This window comes from Antechinus flavipes, chromosome 1 (genome assembly GCF_016432865.1).
Source record: "Antechinus flavipes isolate AdamAnt ecotype Samford, QLD, Australia chromosome 1, AdamAnt_v2, whole genome shotgun sequence".
NCBI classification, from domain to species: domain Eukaryota; kingdom Metazoa; phylum Chordata; class Mammalia; order Dasyuromorphia; family Dasyuridae; genus Antechinus; species Antechinus flavipes.
In genome coordinates this window covers 286,946,378-286,964,853 of record NC_067398.1, presented here as the reverse complement: position 1 = coordinate 286,964,853, position 18,476 = coordinate 286,946,378, and the positions used below count along the sequence as shown (strand labels likewise).

Genomic DNA, 18,476 nt, shown 5'->3' with positions numbered 1-18,476 from the left:
AAAAGGAATTTGGAGATTACTTAAACCAACTCTTTTATTTTCCAGAGGAAGAAAACAAATGGCTTGCCTAAAAATCACATTTCTAGTCAATGCAGCATTGAGAGTAGAATTTCTCTCCTCTAAAACCAGTGGTGGTTCTAATAGAATCATAGAATCTGAAGGTTGTGAAGAGACCTGGAAGGATTAATTGAGTTGCTACATAATATTGCTGTGAAGATGTTGCCAAAAGCATCCACTGTATATCTTGTTTTGAAATGCTTAACGTGTCACTTCCATGATATGGTAGAAAAATCTTGTAATTAAGACAGGACTATTGGCTTCAAATCTCCATTCTAGCACTTACTATTTACCACTTCTGTGGTTTTGAACAATTCAGTTGCTTAATCTTTTTTAGCCTCAGGTTACATGTCTATGAAAAGGACACAATGATACAGCACTTGTCTCAACAGTTATGAGAAAAATGTTTTACAAACTAAAATACTATACCAGAGATTTAGAGCTTAAGGTTCAACTAGTCAAAATCTTTCACATAACATGAAGAAACAGAATCAAAATATCATGTGACTTGATTAAGATCACACAGATAGTAAATGACATGGCTGAAATTTAAACCTAGACCCTTTGACTCTAGTACTCTTTCTACCATACCTCAGATAAAAATGAGCTATGATTAATTTAGTAATTTAAATTGTTTCCATTTTGAAACAAGAACTAGGACCAGAGACCAAAGAGAGTCACACATTACTAAAAATTATCCAATCATATCAAGGAAGTATCATCTAGGTTATCTTTTTATTGAGTCACTATTTTAATTACATACTATTTTACTTAACCAGAAAGAAGTCCTTTCCCCCTCCCCCCCAATTTTTAGAGAGAAAGGGTATGTGGGAATAAGAATCAGATCCTATTCAAAATCCCTGGATATCGAAACATTAGGAAATTGCAACAAGATAAAGCTGTAACTTTTTGATTTGGGCTTTCAATAAAAATTATTTCTTTATTTTCTTGAATTCCCTCGATAATTAAGGAAATTACTTAAAGGCTACCAAATTAACTCCTGATGAAGAATAAGGAGAGCAGAACCAAAAGCACAATATACATAATGACTGAAATCACTTCAGTGACTCAAAACAACATAATTCAGGTCAAATACAATGAGCATTAGTTCTCAATAATAGAGATTAAAAAACCCAACACTTGTATGTGGTCCATTAAAAATGGTAAATGGTAAGAGTGGGAAGTAACATTTGCTGGCAGTTATCATCTCTCTAGATTAGATGTTTTTATACTTTGCCTTTTTTAAAGGGCATAATAAAATGGATAGAACATTGGTCTTAGAACAGGAAGATTGGTTTAAATCTACCTTTGACCCACACATTGGTTGTGCAACCCTGAACAGATCACTTTACTTCTCAGTGCCATAGAAAATCCTATAACCCTTTAAGATTATAAGTTATAGAAAAAGGCTGACATTTATTAGAAGTTTCTTCATGAAGAAGTTTTAAAAACTTATCTTTATTTCTAAGGGAAAGGCAAGTGTTTTTTTAAGAATTGATGTATCAAAATAATTTTTTTTAAATTAATTAACTTTAAAGTACTGGAATCTGTCTTAAAATCCAGAAGTACTTATTAAATGTCTTTATTAGAAAATTGATTTTCTCCATTATTTGTATGACTGCTTCCTATCTTATCAATATATACTATATGGCAGAAATTTTAAAATGATCCCTAAAAGAGATTCCCTTTTATTAAAAATGTCACTATTAGTTATTAGAATTATTGTATCATATTCATAGGAATCACAGACATGTAATGTTATATTTGTCATAAAAATAAAATCTCTACTAAAACAAACATATGCTGAGGTATCGTTCACCTTTTGCAGAGCAGAAAGAAAACACAAAGTCACATCAGAAAAGATAAGTTTTAATCTAAGAAGTGAGAGTGGAGCTAAATGATTCTTTTTCCTGGGTTGATACATACATAATATGTATAGTTATTTATATTCTAGGAAGCTTCACAGCATGAAAAAGATGGCTATAAAAAATGTTGTTGGTTTGTTTTTTTTCTTTTTTCTTTCTAATGGGTCAAAGAGAGGGAAAGGCATTTTACAAACTTAGCAAGTCTGGCTGAAATCAATAGTTTATCTTAGGCAATCTTCCTTCTATTCTTCCCTTCCCATCACCATTATGATTTAATGAGCACTTACTTTCAACAGCTTTGATTTTATTTTCCCATGGTATACATGCCTGCTTGAAGATTTCAAAATCACGAAGAAATTTTGCCCATTTCTGAAAAGGAAAAACACAACATTGGTTTTCAAAGTGTTGAAAGTCAAATCAAATGAAGCATGAACTCCACTAAGACTACATGCCATATCAAGTGTGTGACATGGAATGCTCAGCCTTCTTGCAAAGTAAGAAGAAATTCTTGCAAAGTAAGAGGAAATAAAACATGAAGTTCCAAAGCCCTTTATCCACCACCCACCCCTATTCCAAGGCAAGAATACATTTGGTCAATTCAGTGGAGGAGAGCATAATATGGAGTAGATTGTAAGGTCCTTGGGGACAAGAACTGTTTTATATATATATATATGCATATATATGTACACATGCATGTGTGTGTACATACATATATATAAATATAAATCTAACATTGTAAGCACTTAAAAATGCTTATTGAGTAATTAATTGATTAAATAACAGATACTTTTCAATCTCCAGTCTGGGGGGAATCTTTATGTGGATAAGATGAGAATTAGGGAATCATAGAAGGTGAACATAGGAAGAATCTTAGAGGTCAACTAGTCCAAATCCCTCATGAGAAAAATGACACTCTGTCTCAGGTCACATTGTGAGTTAATGACAGAACTAGAACAAGAACTCAGATCATCTGAGTCTTAAACCAATTCTAACTTATTCTTTACTTGTTTCAGAGAAGTGCAAAGAATTCCAGAATTCCATACCATTACACAGACAGAACTAAACCAACAACAAGTTAGGTCTATGGTGTAAAATCATAAGCAAACATTTCCAAAGCAAACATATCCAAAATTGTGCATTATTTTCCACTTCGAACTTAGCTCCAGCCCCTCCTTGAAGATGTTCCTCATTTCCCATCAGCTATTGGTGTCCTCCCCTCCAATATTGCCTTGAATCTATTTGGTATATATTCATATATTCACAACTGGTCTTCCCTAATAGAATATAAGTTCTCTAAGATCAAGGACTATTTCACTTTTGTCATTGTATTTTTAGAGCCCATTGTATAGTAAGGATTTTTAAAAGAGCTAATATTTATAAAAAGCTATGTATCAGGTACAATGTCAAACACTTTACAATTATCTTATTTGATTCGTGCAGTAATCTGAAGAGATAAGTGCTATTGTTATTCTCATTTTAAAGATGAGGAAACTGAGGCAGGCATAGGTTAAGTGATTTGCCCAGGATCATAGAGCTAAGTAAGTGTATGAGACTGTATTTGAACTCAGGTTCAGGTACAGAGCTCTACTGAAATATCTAGCTGCCCTGTGATTGAATACTTAAATGATTAATTGATTTAGCATAGATTAAAGGAAGAAACTAATTAAAATGTGTAAGAAACAGCAAGGGTATACTGGAGTCTGCTCCAAATAGCTTGCACAAATTAAAATTTCAGTGTATGCATTTACACTTCAGAAATCTGCCAACATTAAAAATCAGAACTTGGTTTATTGTTTTATTGATTATCTAGAATTAAGAAAGTGATAGACAAGCTGTTCCTAATTCAATGAAACAAAAATGTGTCCTGTGTAAATTATTTTTTATTAGCAAGTAGTTAAGCGTTTATATAGAGTTATATAGCATATCCCTGGAAAGTAGGAAAGTTTACCTTGTAGTCTCATTGGAAAATAGGAAAATAGGGGTAAAACCAGGTGCCGGAAGATAACAGCAGGCATCTGGTTTTACCCCTATTTTCCTATCTAATCTATCTAATATCCTAGCTAATTTTGCATCTACAGAAAAAATATTCTATCCCAATGGCATGGCCTACTTGAGTTAATAAGATTGGAGACATATATTTTTCAGCACTCTTAAGCTTCATGTTCCTAAGAAAAGTGTCTCATTTGCCCCACCTTTAAGAAAAGATTTGAATGTCAAACAGTAACCTCTTCAGAATAGTGCATTTGCTTTCTCTTCTGGAAGCATCAGTGGTATAAAACAACTTTTACAACAGAGAAAGCAAATAAATCTGCAAGTGTGAGAGAGAAGGCCTAACTTTATAGGCAGATAGACATTTAGATCCCTTGGCTTCTGACCTATTATTTTAGAGAACTTTATGTAAGTTTCCCCACAATCAATAGAATTGAGTTTTTGAAACATTTTACAGATGACTTTGTCTAACTTCCTCATTTTACAATGAAAAGAGATTCAGAGAAGATTGTGATTTGACCAAGCTAAATTGTGAGCTCCTAAAAGAAAAAAAAATTTTGTATCTTTCTTTGTATCTCTAGTACTCAGCAAAGTTCTTGGGTACTTAATATTAGTAGACCCTTAACATATGATTTGACATTACTTGACACAGAGATACATTGTGGTATAAGTTTTGTGTTCTAGATCTGAGGTCTGAGGACCTAGGTTCAGCTTTATTTTTGATGGTTGGTTGCTACTGCTTTTTATCTTGGGCAAATCCTTTAACCTTGCTGGTTGTCTAATCATAATTCCGTGAAAAGAAGCCCAAGGTCACAGATGTAAATAGCATATCCCTGGCAAGCAGGGTAAAAATTTTCCTGTACCATGGTACAGGAAAAAGAGAATTGGATGTGGGGTCAGCAAGAATAGGTTCCCTTCCCAAATCTCCCACTAGCTACCTTTGTCACCTTGAGCAAGATATCTTTCCTCTCTGCACTTTCCTCTGTAAAATGAGGACTACATTGTGGTGATCTTTTTCTTCTTTAAAATATGTAATAAATATGATGGTTCTCTCTGGGAGAGGTGCAGGTTTCTCGGAGAGGTTTTCTTGGAGGCAGCCTTAGTTTCAGTTCAAAGTAATAATCACCCAAAATGCAGCCAGCTGGTAAAAATACAAACGTTTATTTTCTCCTTCCAAAGTGGCCTGGTTAGTTGAGGCCTCTCTCTCTGCTTGGTTCTAAGAGCTCCCTCTGAATGTCTCCAAATCCAAACGTTTTGTCCTTCAGCCTCTGCCTCTGCTTTCTTCAGCTTCCAGCCAGCACAAAGATGGAATGAATCTCTTGTCTCCTTCACTTGGGTCTCGGCTAGCTTTCTGGTGAGTCTTTCAGACCAGCTTGGTCTCAGTGGGGGAAGTGCAGGAGCCCAGACACCACAGTGGTGTGAGATGAAGATGAATCTGGTTGTGCCTCTGAGAGAGCTTTCTCAGTCTTCCACTGAACTCTCGACTTGTAGTTTCTTCCTCTGAAAACTCTCCTTCTGCTACCAGCCAGCCAAGTGGAAAATATTCCAATGAATTTCTCTTCACTGGGCTTAAATATGACTCTTCTGAGAGAATGGGATTATGGGTTTTCTGGTGCTCTCTGGCCCTAAGAGCTTCAAGGGAGGTGTGAATTCAGATATCTCATACTAAACCCTGAAATTTCCCAAACGTGTGAACTTCAATGAGTAAAGCTGCAAACACAAGCATTGTATCAATTAGTTCTACTTAGTACCTTGTTTCAGGTTCTGGCCCAAAACATCTTCTTGTAAGATCAGATCAATAATCTATCAACTCTAATGAGTTAGCAGTTGGTAAAGATTCCAACACTACATGACCTCCAAAGTTTTTTCTTCCAGCTCTAAATCTGTAGTCTCAATGGCAAAGCCAGGATAGAACTCTAGCCTTTTTCCTCCAAACCAACTGTTCTTTCCATGAATTCTACTAACATTTGTAATAGTATTTGGGGCTTCTTTGACAGAAAAGCTAATATGTACAACAAAGTACTTACTGCCTATTGTGCTATCCTTCTGCATTCCCCATTCCTTGCCCCACAAAGATTGATTGTCAGAGAAAATTTAAATGGTCTTTTAGTATTCTAGATGTATTAAAAACAGCCAAAGTATGTTTGGAAACTTGGGCTGTCTCTTTGGCTTCCAAGGATAAGCATGTAAGGGATAATATTTAAAAGTTGTGTAATTAACAGGAAGATGTAGACTTATCTTTTACTACTGAAAAAAATCCATCTATAAAAATACTTACTTTTTTCATCATCATCTTGAATGCAAACCATCGTTTTCCTTTTCCTTTCCCAAGTGCCCCTTCATTTGCACTTACAAATTCTTTGGCTTCTCTTGCAAGAGGAAAAAAAAAGAGAGAGAAGATGAGGAATATAAGCTGATGGAAATTACCTCCCCTCAACTAATTAAAAAATATATATATATATAACAATACTTCTTCAAATATAACAATACTTTTAGGACATTTGAAGAACTTTTCCATCTAACAGTATCATTGTTATAGAGGAACTACCAATTCTACTTTCCAGGGTAGTGGTGGTAGTAATTTGTACTTATCTTGCTCCAACTTACATCCTCTCTAGCCAAAGATGACTAATGTTTGCATATATTAGTGTGAAAAGATCCCAATACCTTCACTACTCCTAAATCCCAAGGATGAGACTGAGGTGGTAATTGTCTGCAAAACCTCCTGGAAATCTGACTAGGTCTCTTGTCATGTCATCCAGAGAACCACCATCAAAGAGTGTTTTATGGGTGAGAGATCAGAATCATTGACTTCAGAAATGGAAGGACTCAAACTCAATTTGACAAGGAGTTGGCTAACAAACATAAGCATGTCTATAGTCATCTACTGACCATGTTATTCAACTGACATAGCTTCCTTCATAAAAATTAAATCAAAAAAAGTATTTAAAGAAAGAGAAAAAAAAGTCATAATATTCCAAATTTATTTTGGACTTGCTTTTAATTTTCTAATTTGTGCTGATTTAATTTTCTAATTTTCAGATCCTTATATGTGAATCTGCACTTATTTTAATGGCTAAATATAACATATAAATTCTTTCAAGCTTTCAAATTCTACCTAGGAAGAAAAATCTACTTTTCAGTTCCTGTGACTTACAAGCAATAGCTTATATAAATGACACAAGGAAATATCTGAAAACAGCTAAAAGGCAGGCCTCGGCTACTCTGTCACTTTACCTATAAAGGAAATGAAAAAAATTTCCACAACATTTTGACCGTTTGTGAGCCGATTTTAATGCCAGATTCATTTCCTGGTTTTCATTGGCAGAAACAGGGAACAAAGTTAGGGCAGATTGACATCACAAAAAATGAATTGTCCAGTTTGCACTCCAGAAAAAGGCTGCATTTTAAAAAATCAAAAATAAGTTGTCCAATTCTGCCTAATAACATTTATTCTTGAATTTTGGATTCTTCAGAAAGTATACTGTGGTTGGTTGGGGCCAGATTGTCTACCTCTTAACTCCTATTTTACTTGAGCAGGAGTAATTTTAGCTATGTTTTCCTCAAATACATGTTTTTGTATAGGTACAGTTTTGGCTTATATTCAAAAATGAACCATTCATTGGCACATGAATTGAACCTACAAAAAATGGAAGTTCTGTGTAGATTTTTTACTCAAAATTACAAGGAATACATGATATGTATTTCTATATGTAATCATTTGAATACTCAAAGAATTAGTAGCAAATTATGTGGAATAATTTTACACACACACACACACACACACACACACACACACACACATACACACACACACACACACACACATACACACCTTTTATTTGGACCTAATCTGTAGAGAAGGGAGAGAGAAGAAAAAAATCAACTTATATGATAATGATTATATATTTAAAAGGAATAATAAATTGCTCATAAAGGATTTGTAGTTTCATGTGCAATTATCTTTTTTATTATACTATATTACGGAAATGCTTGCTTTACTTCATAAATTAAACATAAAACAAATATACATAATTAATTTCATTGTTATTTTATGAGTTATGTTTTTTCATAAAGGAAAGTGTCTAGAGTTTTAAAAGAAAATAAAAATCTTCAAACAGTTTGATGAATGTGATATATAGATACCATTAAAGCATATAATAATATAGACAAACATATTGCCTAAGTTCTAGGTATTTAACAATGTACTATCAATATTGTTCTACTAATAGTAGGGTGAGAAATGAGATAGTATAGTGAATGGAAGGTTAGCTATGAAATTAGGAAGACCCAATTCAAATTTTCTTAGATATATGAACCAACCAATTAGCAATCAAACATTTCCTTTGTACAAAGCAATAGAATATTTACTAGACATCTGTGTTTTAGGAATCACATGATGTGAAGTCACATAACCTCTCAGTGTCCCATAAAAATTCTCTATGACTTTAAATGATAGAGGTATTGCCAATCTGCATTGGTAGAGGGAATTGCCAATATAGATAGAATTACTGATCTGGATCCTGCCCCTCCAAAATTGGTAAAATATGAGCTTTGAGTTGCTTTTCTAGTTATGGTTCAGTCATGTTCAACTCTATGTGATCCCCATGGTCAGATATAGATATATATCCATATCTATGTGTCTAAACATAGACATATGGATATATAGATATAGATATAGATATATCTGTCAGTAGTTGAAACATGCAGTGCATGAAAGTGTTGGGCCTGGAGTTGTCTGCCTGACTGAAATCTCATCTCAAATACTTATCAGCTAAATGATTTGGAGCAAGATACTTAATGCTGCTTGCCTCAGTTTTCTTATCTGCAAAACAAGCCTATGCTTATGAGCTGGAGGTTGATACAGTTGGTGGTTTCAGAACAAGAAAAACTAAGTGGACCAAATTAGATTTTAGCCCAGACTGAAGCTTAAATATTTTTGCTTACATAATGAGAAGTGGGACTCATTGGAAAACATTCACACAATGGGAAAGATTGAAGCCAAATGAAAAAGAATGAGATGGATAGATAGTATCATGGAAAAAATTAACATGAGTTTGGATAGACTTTGGGAGATAGAAGAGCTGGCATGAGACTCTGGGCAAGTCATTTAACTCTATTTGCCTCAGTTTCTTCATCTGTAAAATGAGTTGGAGAAGGAAATGGCAAACCACTCCAGTATCTTTGCCAAGAAAACCCCAAATGGCGTTACAAAGATTTGAACATGACCAAAAAATGATTCAACAATAGCCAGAGGCAAGTCATTTAATTTTTAAGATTATAAAATTTAGAAGCTGCTTTAAAACTACAAATCACAGACAATTACCAATATGTTATCAGTGGAGGAAATTTCTACATTGGAATTTCCTTATATTGAGGAAATCAGAGATCAAGACTACCTATAATACCAAATAAGAAGAATATAAAGGACATCTCTTGGTCTTAAATCATTTTTATGTTACTTTCTAAATAAGTCTCCAATTGGAAAAATTTGAACATGCAACTAAACTGTGATGATCCTACAACATTTTCTTCACTATTATTGTCAGTGTTTTAATTGCTTTAAGTTGCAAACAAATGACACTGGTCTATGAGCTATTCAAAATGAAGAATAGAATTTAGCTTTATAATTAAATTAAGCATAATTTATAGTCATCTGATGTTATATGATAACTAGGCATAAATGTTCATTAGTTCATGTAAGTCACTATAATTAATATATGAAGTTTGACATAGTCTTCTGTTAGTTCTCTAGCAAGCATTTATAAAATGAACATATCAACAGATTTCCGATTGTTTATGTAATTAATCTTCATCAAGCATCAGTTATTAATAATCCTAAGTAATAAGGATCATTCATATACAAGCATTTATTGATAAGATTTGAGAATATTCTAGCCTCAAACTGGCCCACATTCTTCCTGACAAAGATCCTCTTGAATTGTACTCCATAAAAGTGGTATGCCAGAACTGTAATCCAGCCTCCACCTTTCTATGCTCAACCCAACCCTAGAACAATATGCACAGCTCTGAGTTGTAACCCCAGACCCTAGGACAAATAATTAATGGGGAGTCTACTTAAAGATAATAATACCTGGCCTCATGCAAGATTGATAAGCTTGTTGGGTTGGTAATTAGATCAAGAAAGTTTCTTAGGCTTTGAAAAAGGCTTTCACAGTTAGTTGTGGAAACACACTTTTTCCTAACTGACAAAATAGATAATTTACTTATAGCATATAATTTTGATTACACAGTGAAAACTCTCTATATACTCTGCAGTCTTGAACACTTCCTCAACTCAGGATATACCCTTTGTTGAACTTTGAGTTAGCTGAGCTGTATTTTCATTTTAGATTTGAAAAGAACTACTATTTTTTTAGTAAAATATTGAAATTTTCATAATCATCATTCAGTGCAAAATAGAAACATGTTCTGATGTTTTGAACTTTTTTGCTAGAAATTTCAGAGATGAGTGAAAATTTTTCTTTAGTAATATGACTCCATAGTATTATTGTTTTTTCTTATCTTATAGTACAGAAAACTTCCCAATGGTTCATTAACTTTTCAGAAAAATCAATGGAATTCCCATGATAGTAAAAAGCCAGTTACACCAGTATAACAAATTTAAACTGAGTGAAATACCTGTAGCAAAATTACATTACAACCACAGGGAAGAAAGAAACTAATGAATTTTTTTTGGTATTTTCCCATTAAAGAAGATGCAAAACCAAAAAGAGGAAGGAGAAACTTACAAAAGGAATTATTTATTCTAATTTTCATTTCAGGTCTATATTATATATAGGGGATGTATCAGGGTACCTCAGAGCAAAACAAAAAAGCACCACTTCCTCTTCCCACAAGAATAACTCATTCTGTGGTGTCTATTTAGACTAAGCTTTAATGTGAACAGTTCTTGGAACTAAATAACCAGGGGTGTAATTACTATATGGGGAAAAGCAATAACCCTGAACTTGAGATCATGATAGAAGGATCCAGGTGTCAGGCTACAGAGGCCCCAGTAATTACATAGCACAATACTATAAAATGAGACAAGGGTATTTTAGCCTGAAGTCTCTTGCAACAAAGGTTTACTACTTTATGCTACAAAGGCGTGTGTGTGTGTGTGTGTGTGTGTGTGTGTGTGTGTGTGTGTGTGTGTGTGTGTCTTCCTACTGAAGTGATTTGGCTTGATGGTCCAGTAGAAAAAACATTGATTGATCCTAACCCAACTCCTGACACAGAGACACATTTTTGAAGGATTTTTTTTTTCAGTAATCCCAATTCAGAATTTTTTTTCCCCTTCCCAATGAAGGGGAGAGGTATAAGTGAGGGAAAAAATGCACATTAACAGGGTGGAAAAGTTTAAAACAAAAATTTTTAAATCGTATTGGCTATGGAATCAGAGGACCTGAGCCTAAATGCTTCTTTTGATGCTTTCTAATTTAATTACTCATTCTCAAGCAATCTTTTAACCTTTCTAGGCCTCACTTTCCACATCTATAAAATGTGAGAGAGGAGAGAATTGGAATATTGGTTTCTAAGGACTCTTCCAGTTTTAGATCTATGATGCTATCATAACTTCTTGGGAACAATGGAGTTTGGTAAAAAAGTGATGTTTTGGCATCTCCCTAATTTAAAATTTGTTTTTGTTTTTGTTTTCATCAGTTAATAGGAGAGCTATTTTTCAAAATGATACTAATGTGTTGGCTGTCTTGAGCTCCATTCTGATTAAGCAGTTTATCTCATTTCACCTCTTTATAATCTCCATTGTGATTATAACCGTTATCAAAAACATAAATTTCAAAATGCATTTTGTAAAAGGTATGAGGAATACAAAACAGCACAATATCATCCCTTTGAGAGTCTTGAAAGGGACTAAAAAGTGAACTTTGTTAAGTATATTCAGCTGTATTGGTTTATAGTTTGGTTTTCAGTAACTCTTTTGACAAGTGTGGATTGAGTATCAAATCAATAGATAGCACTATACTTGGCACTAAGTTAGGTGGGGAAGTTAGGAAGAAAAAATACAAAGGAAATGCAATTAGGCTGACTATTAGTTCTTTGAAACTGGAGATGATTTGCTTTTCCCTCATTCCCAGATGAATATTGTAGCTCAGGAAATAATTTCTCCCACTTTGTGCTACCAATCATATCTAGGAAGAAGCCTTGGAAGTTTAATTATATAGAGAAGCCTCTGTGAACTTAAAAAAATAATTTTGATTCTTTCTGCCATGTTGATAGTAGATAGTAACTGGCTGACTTTCCTAAACCAGAAGATAGAGAAAAGAAGTGAATACATATTGGTTTTAGATTCTTGAAGGGATTCAAATATGAATCATGTCTCAATTCTTATGATAGGATTCAAGAGAGAGGCTTTTACAAACTTCATGAACAAGAACATGGTAATTAATTGCAATTACCATATAGATAAAGATCTTTGATTTCATGAGGAAATATGAACAGCTCATAGCTTATCTACCACTTAATTGAAAAGCCCTGAGGAGTAATCTGAGGCACACAAAGCTTACGTGACTAATTCAGATTCACATTACTAATGTAAGCAGAGATTGGAATTTTGGCCTTTTTGACAAAGCCCAGAACTCTGCCCACTACTCCTCTGTTGGCTCTATTTAGGCCAATTTTTTTTTTATTCAACTTGTGAATGATTTCATTCACATGGGGAACTCAAAGAGAAAAAATCCATCTACCAATGTAGCTCAATGTTTGCTTTGTAATCTGCAGTTTTAGCGAGTTGCTTTTGGTAGAAGTATCAACCATTGACAATAATAAGCCAAGAATGACTCAGACCAGATCAAAAATTAATTGGGGGGTGGGGGAGGGCAGCTAGATGGTGTAGTGGATAAAATGCCAGCCCTGAAGTCATGAGGATCTGAGTTCAAATTCAGTCTCAAACACTTAATACTTCTTAGCTGTGTGACTCTGGGCAAGTCACTTAATCCCAAATGCCTCAGGAAAAAAAAATTAATTGGGAAACATTTAACAAAATAAACAAAAATTTAATAGAATATAGATGATATTGATAAGCGATGTTCTAAGTTAGTATGTACCCTAGAAAGATTCTAATATGCAAGTTGGTGGCTCTTATTTTTTTTTTTGAGCATGAGAGAAATGGTTTAAGGTACTATGAAGTTCAATATCTTTGGCAGGGTCAAGTAGCTAGTACATATTAGAAGCAAGATTTGGACACATCTTATACTTATATCTTATACTGAGTATAAGGCCATCAGGAAGGATGCTTGTTAGTTCATAGGATACTAAAATTAGCTTGCTGGTGAGTTTTGATGTGTGTAGCATAAGATGTAAATGGCAACCTCTTATATCTCTGTCTCTCTGCTTCTGTCTCTCTCCCTTTCTGTCTCTTATCCTGTCTTTTTGTTTTTGTCTAACTCTGTTTCTCTCCCTTACCTTTCCCTCACTTAGCTATATCATTTTCTTCCTCTCTTCATGATCTTTTTTTCTTTTATAATCCTATTTCCTCTTATGAGATTCAACATGCAATGAATGGATGCCAAAGTAATCTCTATCATATTATAATTTGTCAATATTTGAGTTTGAAACTTCAGGAATTCTTCATGTAATGAATGGCTGTGAATTTCCCCTACCCTGCCTCTGCTATATTATATCTCCGTTCAATGTTGTCTTCTCTAGTCCAATCTACCCACTTCAGCCTAGTGTTTCCTTAACTGCTCTGCTTCTCTCCTTCTGGAAAGAGAAGAAAAAAAAAAAAAAAAAAGGAAGAATGTTCTAGCTGCCTGCCTAAGGAAATTTAAAACATGGCATGAATCTTCTCAGAAACATAGAGACTCACAATGATTTCTAATTTGTAGGATCTAATGGGATTTTCTCAGTCTTCACCCTTCTTGACATTGCAGCAGTTTTTGACATCGTTAATAACCTCTTTCCTTTATACTTTCTTTCTTTAGTTGGTGTGACATTTTACACTCTCCTGGTTCTCTTCCCACCTGTTATTTGTCAGTCTTCTTTGCTGGACTTTCTTTCATATCACTCTTACTACCAATGGAGGTCCCACAGGGTTCAACCCTGAGCCTTCATCTCTTCTCCCTCATCTATTGTTTTGCTTGGTAATCTCAAAAGCTCCCATAGATTCTTATTGTCTCTATTCTAATGATTTTCAGATTTGTTATCCAGCCCAACTTTCCCCTAACCTCTAAGATTCAAATCTCAAAGTGGGTGTCAGATTCAATATATCCAAAACTGAATTTTATCTTTCCTCCATTATTTCTTCTCCTTTTAGAATTCCTCTATTACTGAAGATATCACCATCCTTCCAGTTATCTGAGTGTAAAACTTAGTGTTATTCTCTATTCCTCACTCTCTCACCTCCCATATTCTCATCTGTCAATTTTACCTTCCTAATATTTCTCATATGTCTCTCCTACTCCCCTTTGACAACTGCCATCAATCACATAAACATTTAAACTCAGCTACAGAAAGCATAACTCTGTTGGTCTGGCTACACTGTTTGAATGCCAAAAAGACTATTACATGGAGAACTCACTCAGGTGACTACCGAGGGTGGTCAGAAAAAAATCCATATAAGGACATTTTCAATGTCTCTCCTAAGAACATTAGCACTGATTGTATGACATGGGAAACACTGGCACAGGACTGTCCATCACTTCATGCCCTCATCAGAGAGGATGCTGTGCTCTATGAGTAAAGTAGACTTGAATTAGCTCAGAAGAAAGCAAAATGCACAAAATTAGAGAAGCCACCCCAAATATCCATAGGGACTATTTGTGTCCAACCTGCGCCCTAAATTCTGAGCTTATCGTGGTCTGATCAGCCACAATTGGATACACTAACTTGAATCTAACATAATGATGTCATTTTGGTCCTTTTCAAGAATAAAGAACAACAGCCTAATCACTTCATGTTTGCATTATTGCAATAATCTGCTGGTTGGTACCTTAAATCTCTCCTTACTAGTGAATCTTAACTGTCAAACTCTCAAACTGATCTTCCTAAAGAACAGGTCTGAATATGTTACTCCAGTAGCTTCCTATTTCTTTCAAGATCAAATATAAAATTTTTTTTTAGCATTCAAAGCCTTTCATAACCTGCCCCATTCTTATCGTTTCATTCTTTCTATAGTTTATCCCTCTCCACATACTCAGTAATTCAAATAATGTTTCATTGCTATTTCACTCACAAGGGTTTCCATCTCCTATCTCTGCATTTTCACTGCCTCTCCCTCATGCCTGGAATTCTCTCTCTCCTTATTTCTAGCTGCTGGCTTCTCTGACTTTCTTCAAGTCACAGCTAAATCCATATTTTCTACAAAGTCTTTCCCTCTGATTAACTCCAGTTTATCCTGGGATTTCTTATTTATACATTGTTATTGAACTGATGATGAATATTGTCTCCCCCATCAAACTTTTAAACTCCCTCAAGAAAGGGTTTTTGTGTTTTCTCAGACCTTAACACAATATATAGCACATCATAGGCACTTAATAAATGCTTGTTGAACTGACAGAATGACATTTTATATCAACCAGCACCTAAGTAAAGAAAAAGCAGATGAAACCAAGATTTTACTGTCCTAGATTCAAGAAAAAAAGATTTGAAAATGTTAAATAGGATTTTTTGGCATAAAAAAGAGTCAGTTCTTTGAGGGAGAACCATCCCATCACAAAAATATACACATTCCATCATAAGCTAACATTGTAAATTTTGTCCTCCATGGGCCACTTCCTGATTAAGTCTAAGAGTAATAAGTGTGGTGGTGTGTGTGTGTGTGTGTGTGTGTGTGTGTGTGTGTGTGTGTGTGAAAGAGAGAGACAGAGAGACAAGAGAGAGAGAATATCAATGAGGATTTTTTTGTTATTAGATATTTACTTAACAAATGCATTTTTGAAAATAAAGGAAAATAATGTTTTGGTAATGAATCGAATAATGTGGGCCCCTTGGTTTCACACTGTCTATACAAAACTGCTTTCAATATTGTAAATGGCAGCACATGCACCAGCTTCCTAGTCTCTTCTCCAACTCATTCTGACTATATAATGTACTTTTATGTAGTATATTATAAATACCTAACATTAAAATTTGCTCATGTTTGATATAGAACTGTTGTGTTGTAAAACACAGAGCACATTCATGTGTAGCTCCTTGTCACTGATAGATGGCAAAAGAAAATATATTTGTTTGTCTTGAGTTATGATTCTATAAATATAGAGCTGTGGGTATGGAGTCAGGTGGAGAAAATTAAAACTATTTAGCACTCCAGGAGAAAATATATTGATGTTTCCTAGAATTCTGTTTCATTCAAACTTGTGCCCCAGGATAATAGGGGAAAAAAAGTCCCTCGCACAACCCATACTAAATTTCAAACATAACAAAATGTGCCAGAGAACTGGAATGCTGAATCTCCACATCCAACATTCCCGTTTATAACATTTTATGTCTGTATACGTGCTTATACAAGCAGGCAGTCCCCCAACTTGCAAAGAGATTCTGTTCCAAATGCTAATTTATGTCTCTTTTGGGAAATTTGGAACAAAGTTTCCCATAGAAAACATATAATAATTAGTGGCTTGATTCCCAGACCAGCTTACAAAAGCCTATTTAACCCATAATATTAGAAACTTAGTGTTAAAAGTATTTTGGAATTTATCCTGTGTTCCATTCCCCTCATTTCATTATTTTCAATTTTTATTTAAAAATATTTTTAAATAAAATAATTTTTTTTTTAATTTCTAATTCTGGGTTTCCCTATCTCATCTAGGCTAGAAAGACAGAGATCAGTCACAGCCCAAATCCACTCTAATCTGTAGGGAGTTTTGACCTCCTCCATTTCTCACATGAATTGGTTCTCCTCTCTTTACACAACCTCATGGCATGCATTTCTATATTAATCATTATATTAAGGCCAAACAGTGCAAAGTCCTCATTGACATAGTCCCCTGTAGCTTCAAACTCTTGAACTCTAAAGCTCCAAAAGCCTCAGTCTCCCTAGAAACAAGGATTATAGGCAAATGTTCCTCCGTACTATAGATAATGAAATTCAAGCCATGAAAACTGAATGATTTATCCCAAGTTATCTCATTAATTGCAGAATGTGCAGTAGAACAAGTCTTCCAATATCTAGTTCAGCTTTCTTGTATTAATATAACTATTTTGCCACTAATGTTTATTAAATACCACAACAGCATAATGTAATAAACACCAAATTGGCCTCGAGGCCAGAAAAACCTGGCTTCAAGTCCTCCTTCTGAAATACATTGGTTGTGTGACCTTGAGCATATTATTTTTTTCTAGCTCTAAGCAGACTTTGATATTGTTGATCACTATTTCCCTCTAACTACTCTCTTTTCTCTAGGTTGTCATGATCTACCTCTCTTTTGGTTCTTTCCTTCTATTTGCCTCCACAGCTCCTCTTCTGAATCTTAATCTGAATTATGCCTTAGAAATCCCTCCAAGACTCTTGGTCTTAGTGCTTCTTCTCTCTTGATGCTGTTTAGGTGACAGACTGAATATGAGGAGAAAGTGAAAATAAGGAGCAAAAAATGATGAAAAACTTGTGTGACTAGAAGAATGGTGATGTCCTTGAAAATAATAGGAAAGCTAGGAAGGAGGAAGAATTTTGGGGAAAAGATAAATTCTCTTTTGGATATGTTGACTTTGGGATGCCTAAGGTACATCCATTTTGAGCTGTTAAAAAGGCAAGTTGGTATTGTATTGAAGTATTGTAGTGTAGTTGTGTTGAAGTGCTGAAGTAGTTGTAGTGAAGTACTGAAGATAAGGAGGGAGAAAGAAGTTATGTTGTTTCTACCTTTGTAATATCCCTCATATATGTCCCTTTCTCTCTTAACACAATCACAGACTAGTACAAGTCCTTCTCACCTTGTGCCTCATCTATTCCAATAGACTATCTCTCCTCACTCCAGGTTATCCTCTATTCATCTGTCAGATATCTGATTTCCCTAAAGCATAATCAAGTCATCACCTGTAGAATAGATTATAATGACTTCCTACTGCCTCTGGGATCAATTAGAAAACCCTCTGGCCTTTAAAACCCTTTGTAACCTAGCTTCTTTACGAGATGTGCTTGACACAGGATTGCCACCTTCAATTTATAACAATATCTGCAAAATTCAATAAAGCAAAGCATAATTTAAAAAGCTATGCCTGTATAGTATATCAGACATTGAGAGGGTAGAATACAAATGTAGTGACTCAATTATGAGACTATGATTAAAATATGATTAAAATAAAAGCTAGTAAATCTGTTTCACTTGACATATCTAAATATAATTTATCTAAAAATATTTGGGTGGATGATCAAGTTGGATTTGATTTCTGAAGGCTTATTTCCCATCCGTGATTTTTTGGTGTTTTATGAGCTCAATCATCATAGTTTTTAATAGTTTGAAAATGAGATTGAATTCTAAATAAGAGCTGCTTTTAACTTTCAGATAATTATGTTTTATAAAGAGATCTGGTTTCTAGATTCTTTTGGTCTTGTGAGAGTGGTAACTATTTTGTATTTATTAAATTTCTCCAAGAACTACAAATAATCAG

General features: G+C 34.4%; 1 protein-coding gene across 1 annotated transcript in view; it reads right to left on the bottom strand.

Moving 5' to 3' along the window:
• Positions 1-18,476, bottom strand: part of TMC1 (transmembrane channel like 1) — a 134,363-nt gene that overhangs the window by 99,605 nt on the left and 16,282 nt on the right. Inside the window, exons 5-6 of the mRNA XM_051972587.1 lie at positions 6,190-6,280; positions 2,210-2,291 (exon numbers count right to left, since the gene is read on the bottom strand). Coding sequence (XP_051828547.1) covers positions 2,210-2,291; positions 6,190-6,280 — 173 coding nt within the window. The remainder of the gene's footprint in view (positions 1-2,209; positions 2,292-6,189; positions 6,281-18,476) is intronic.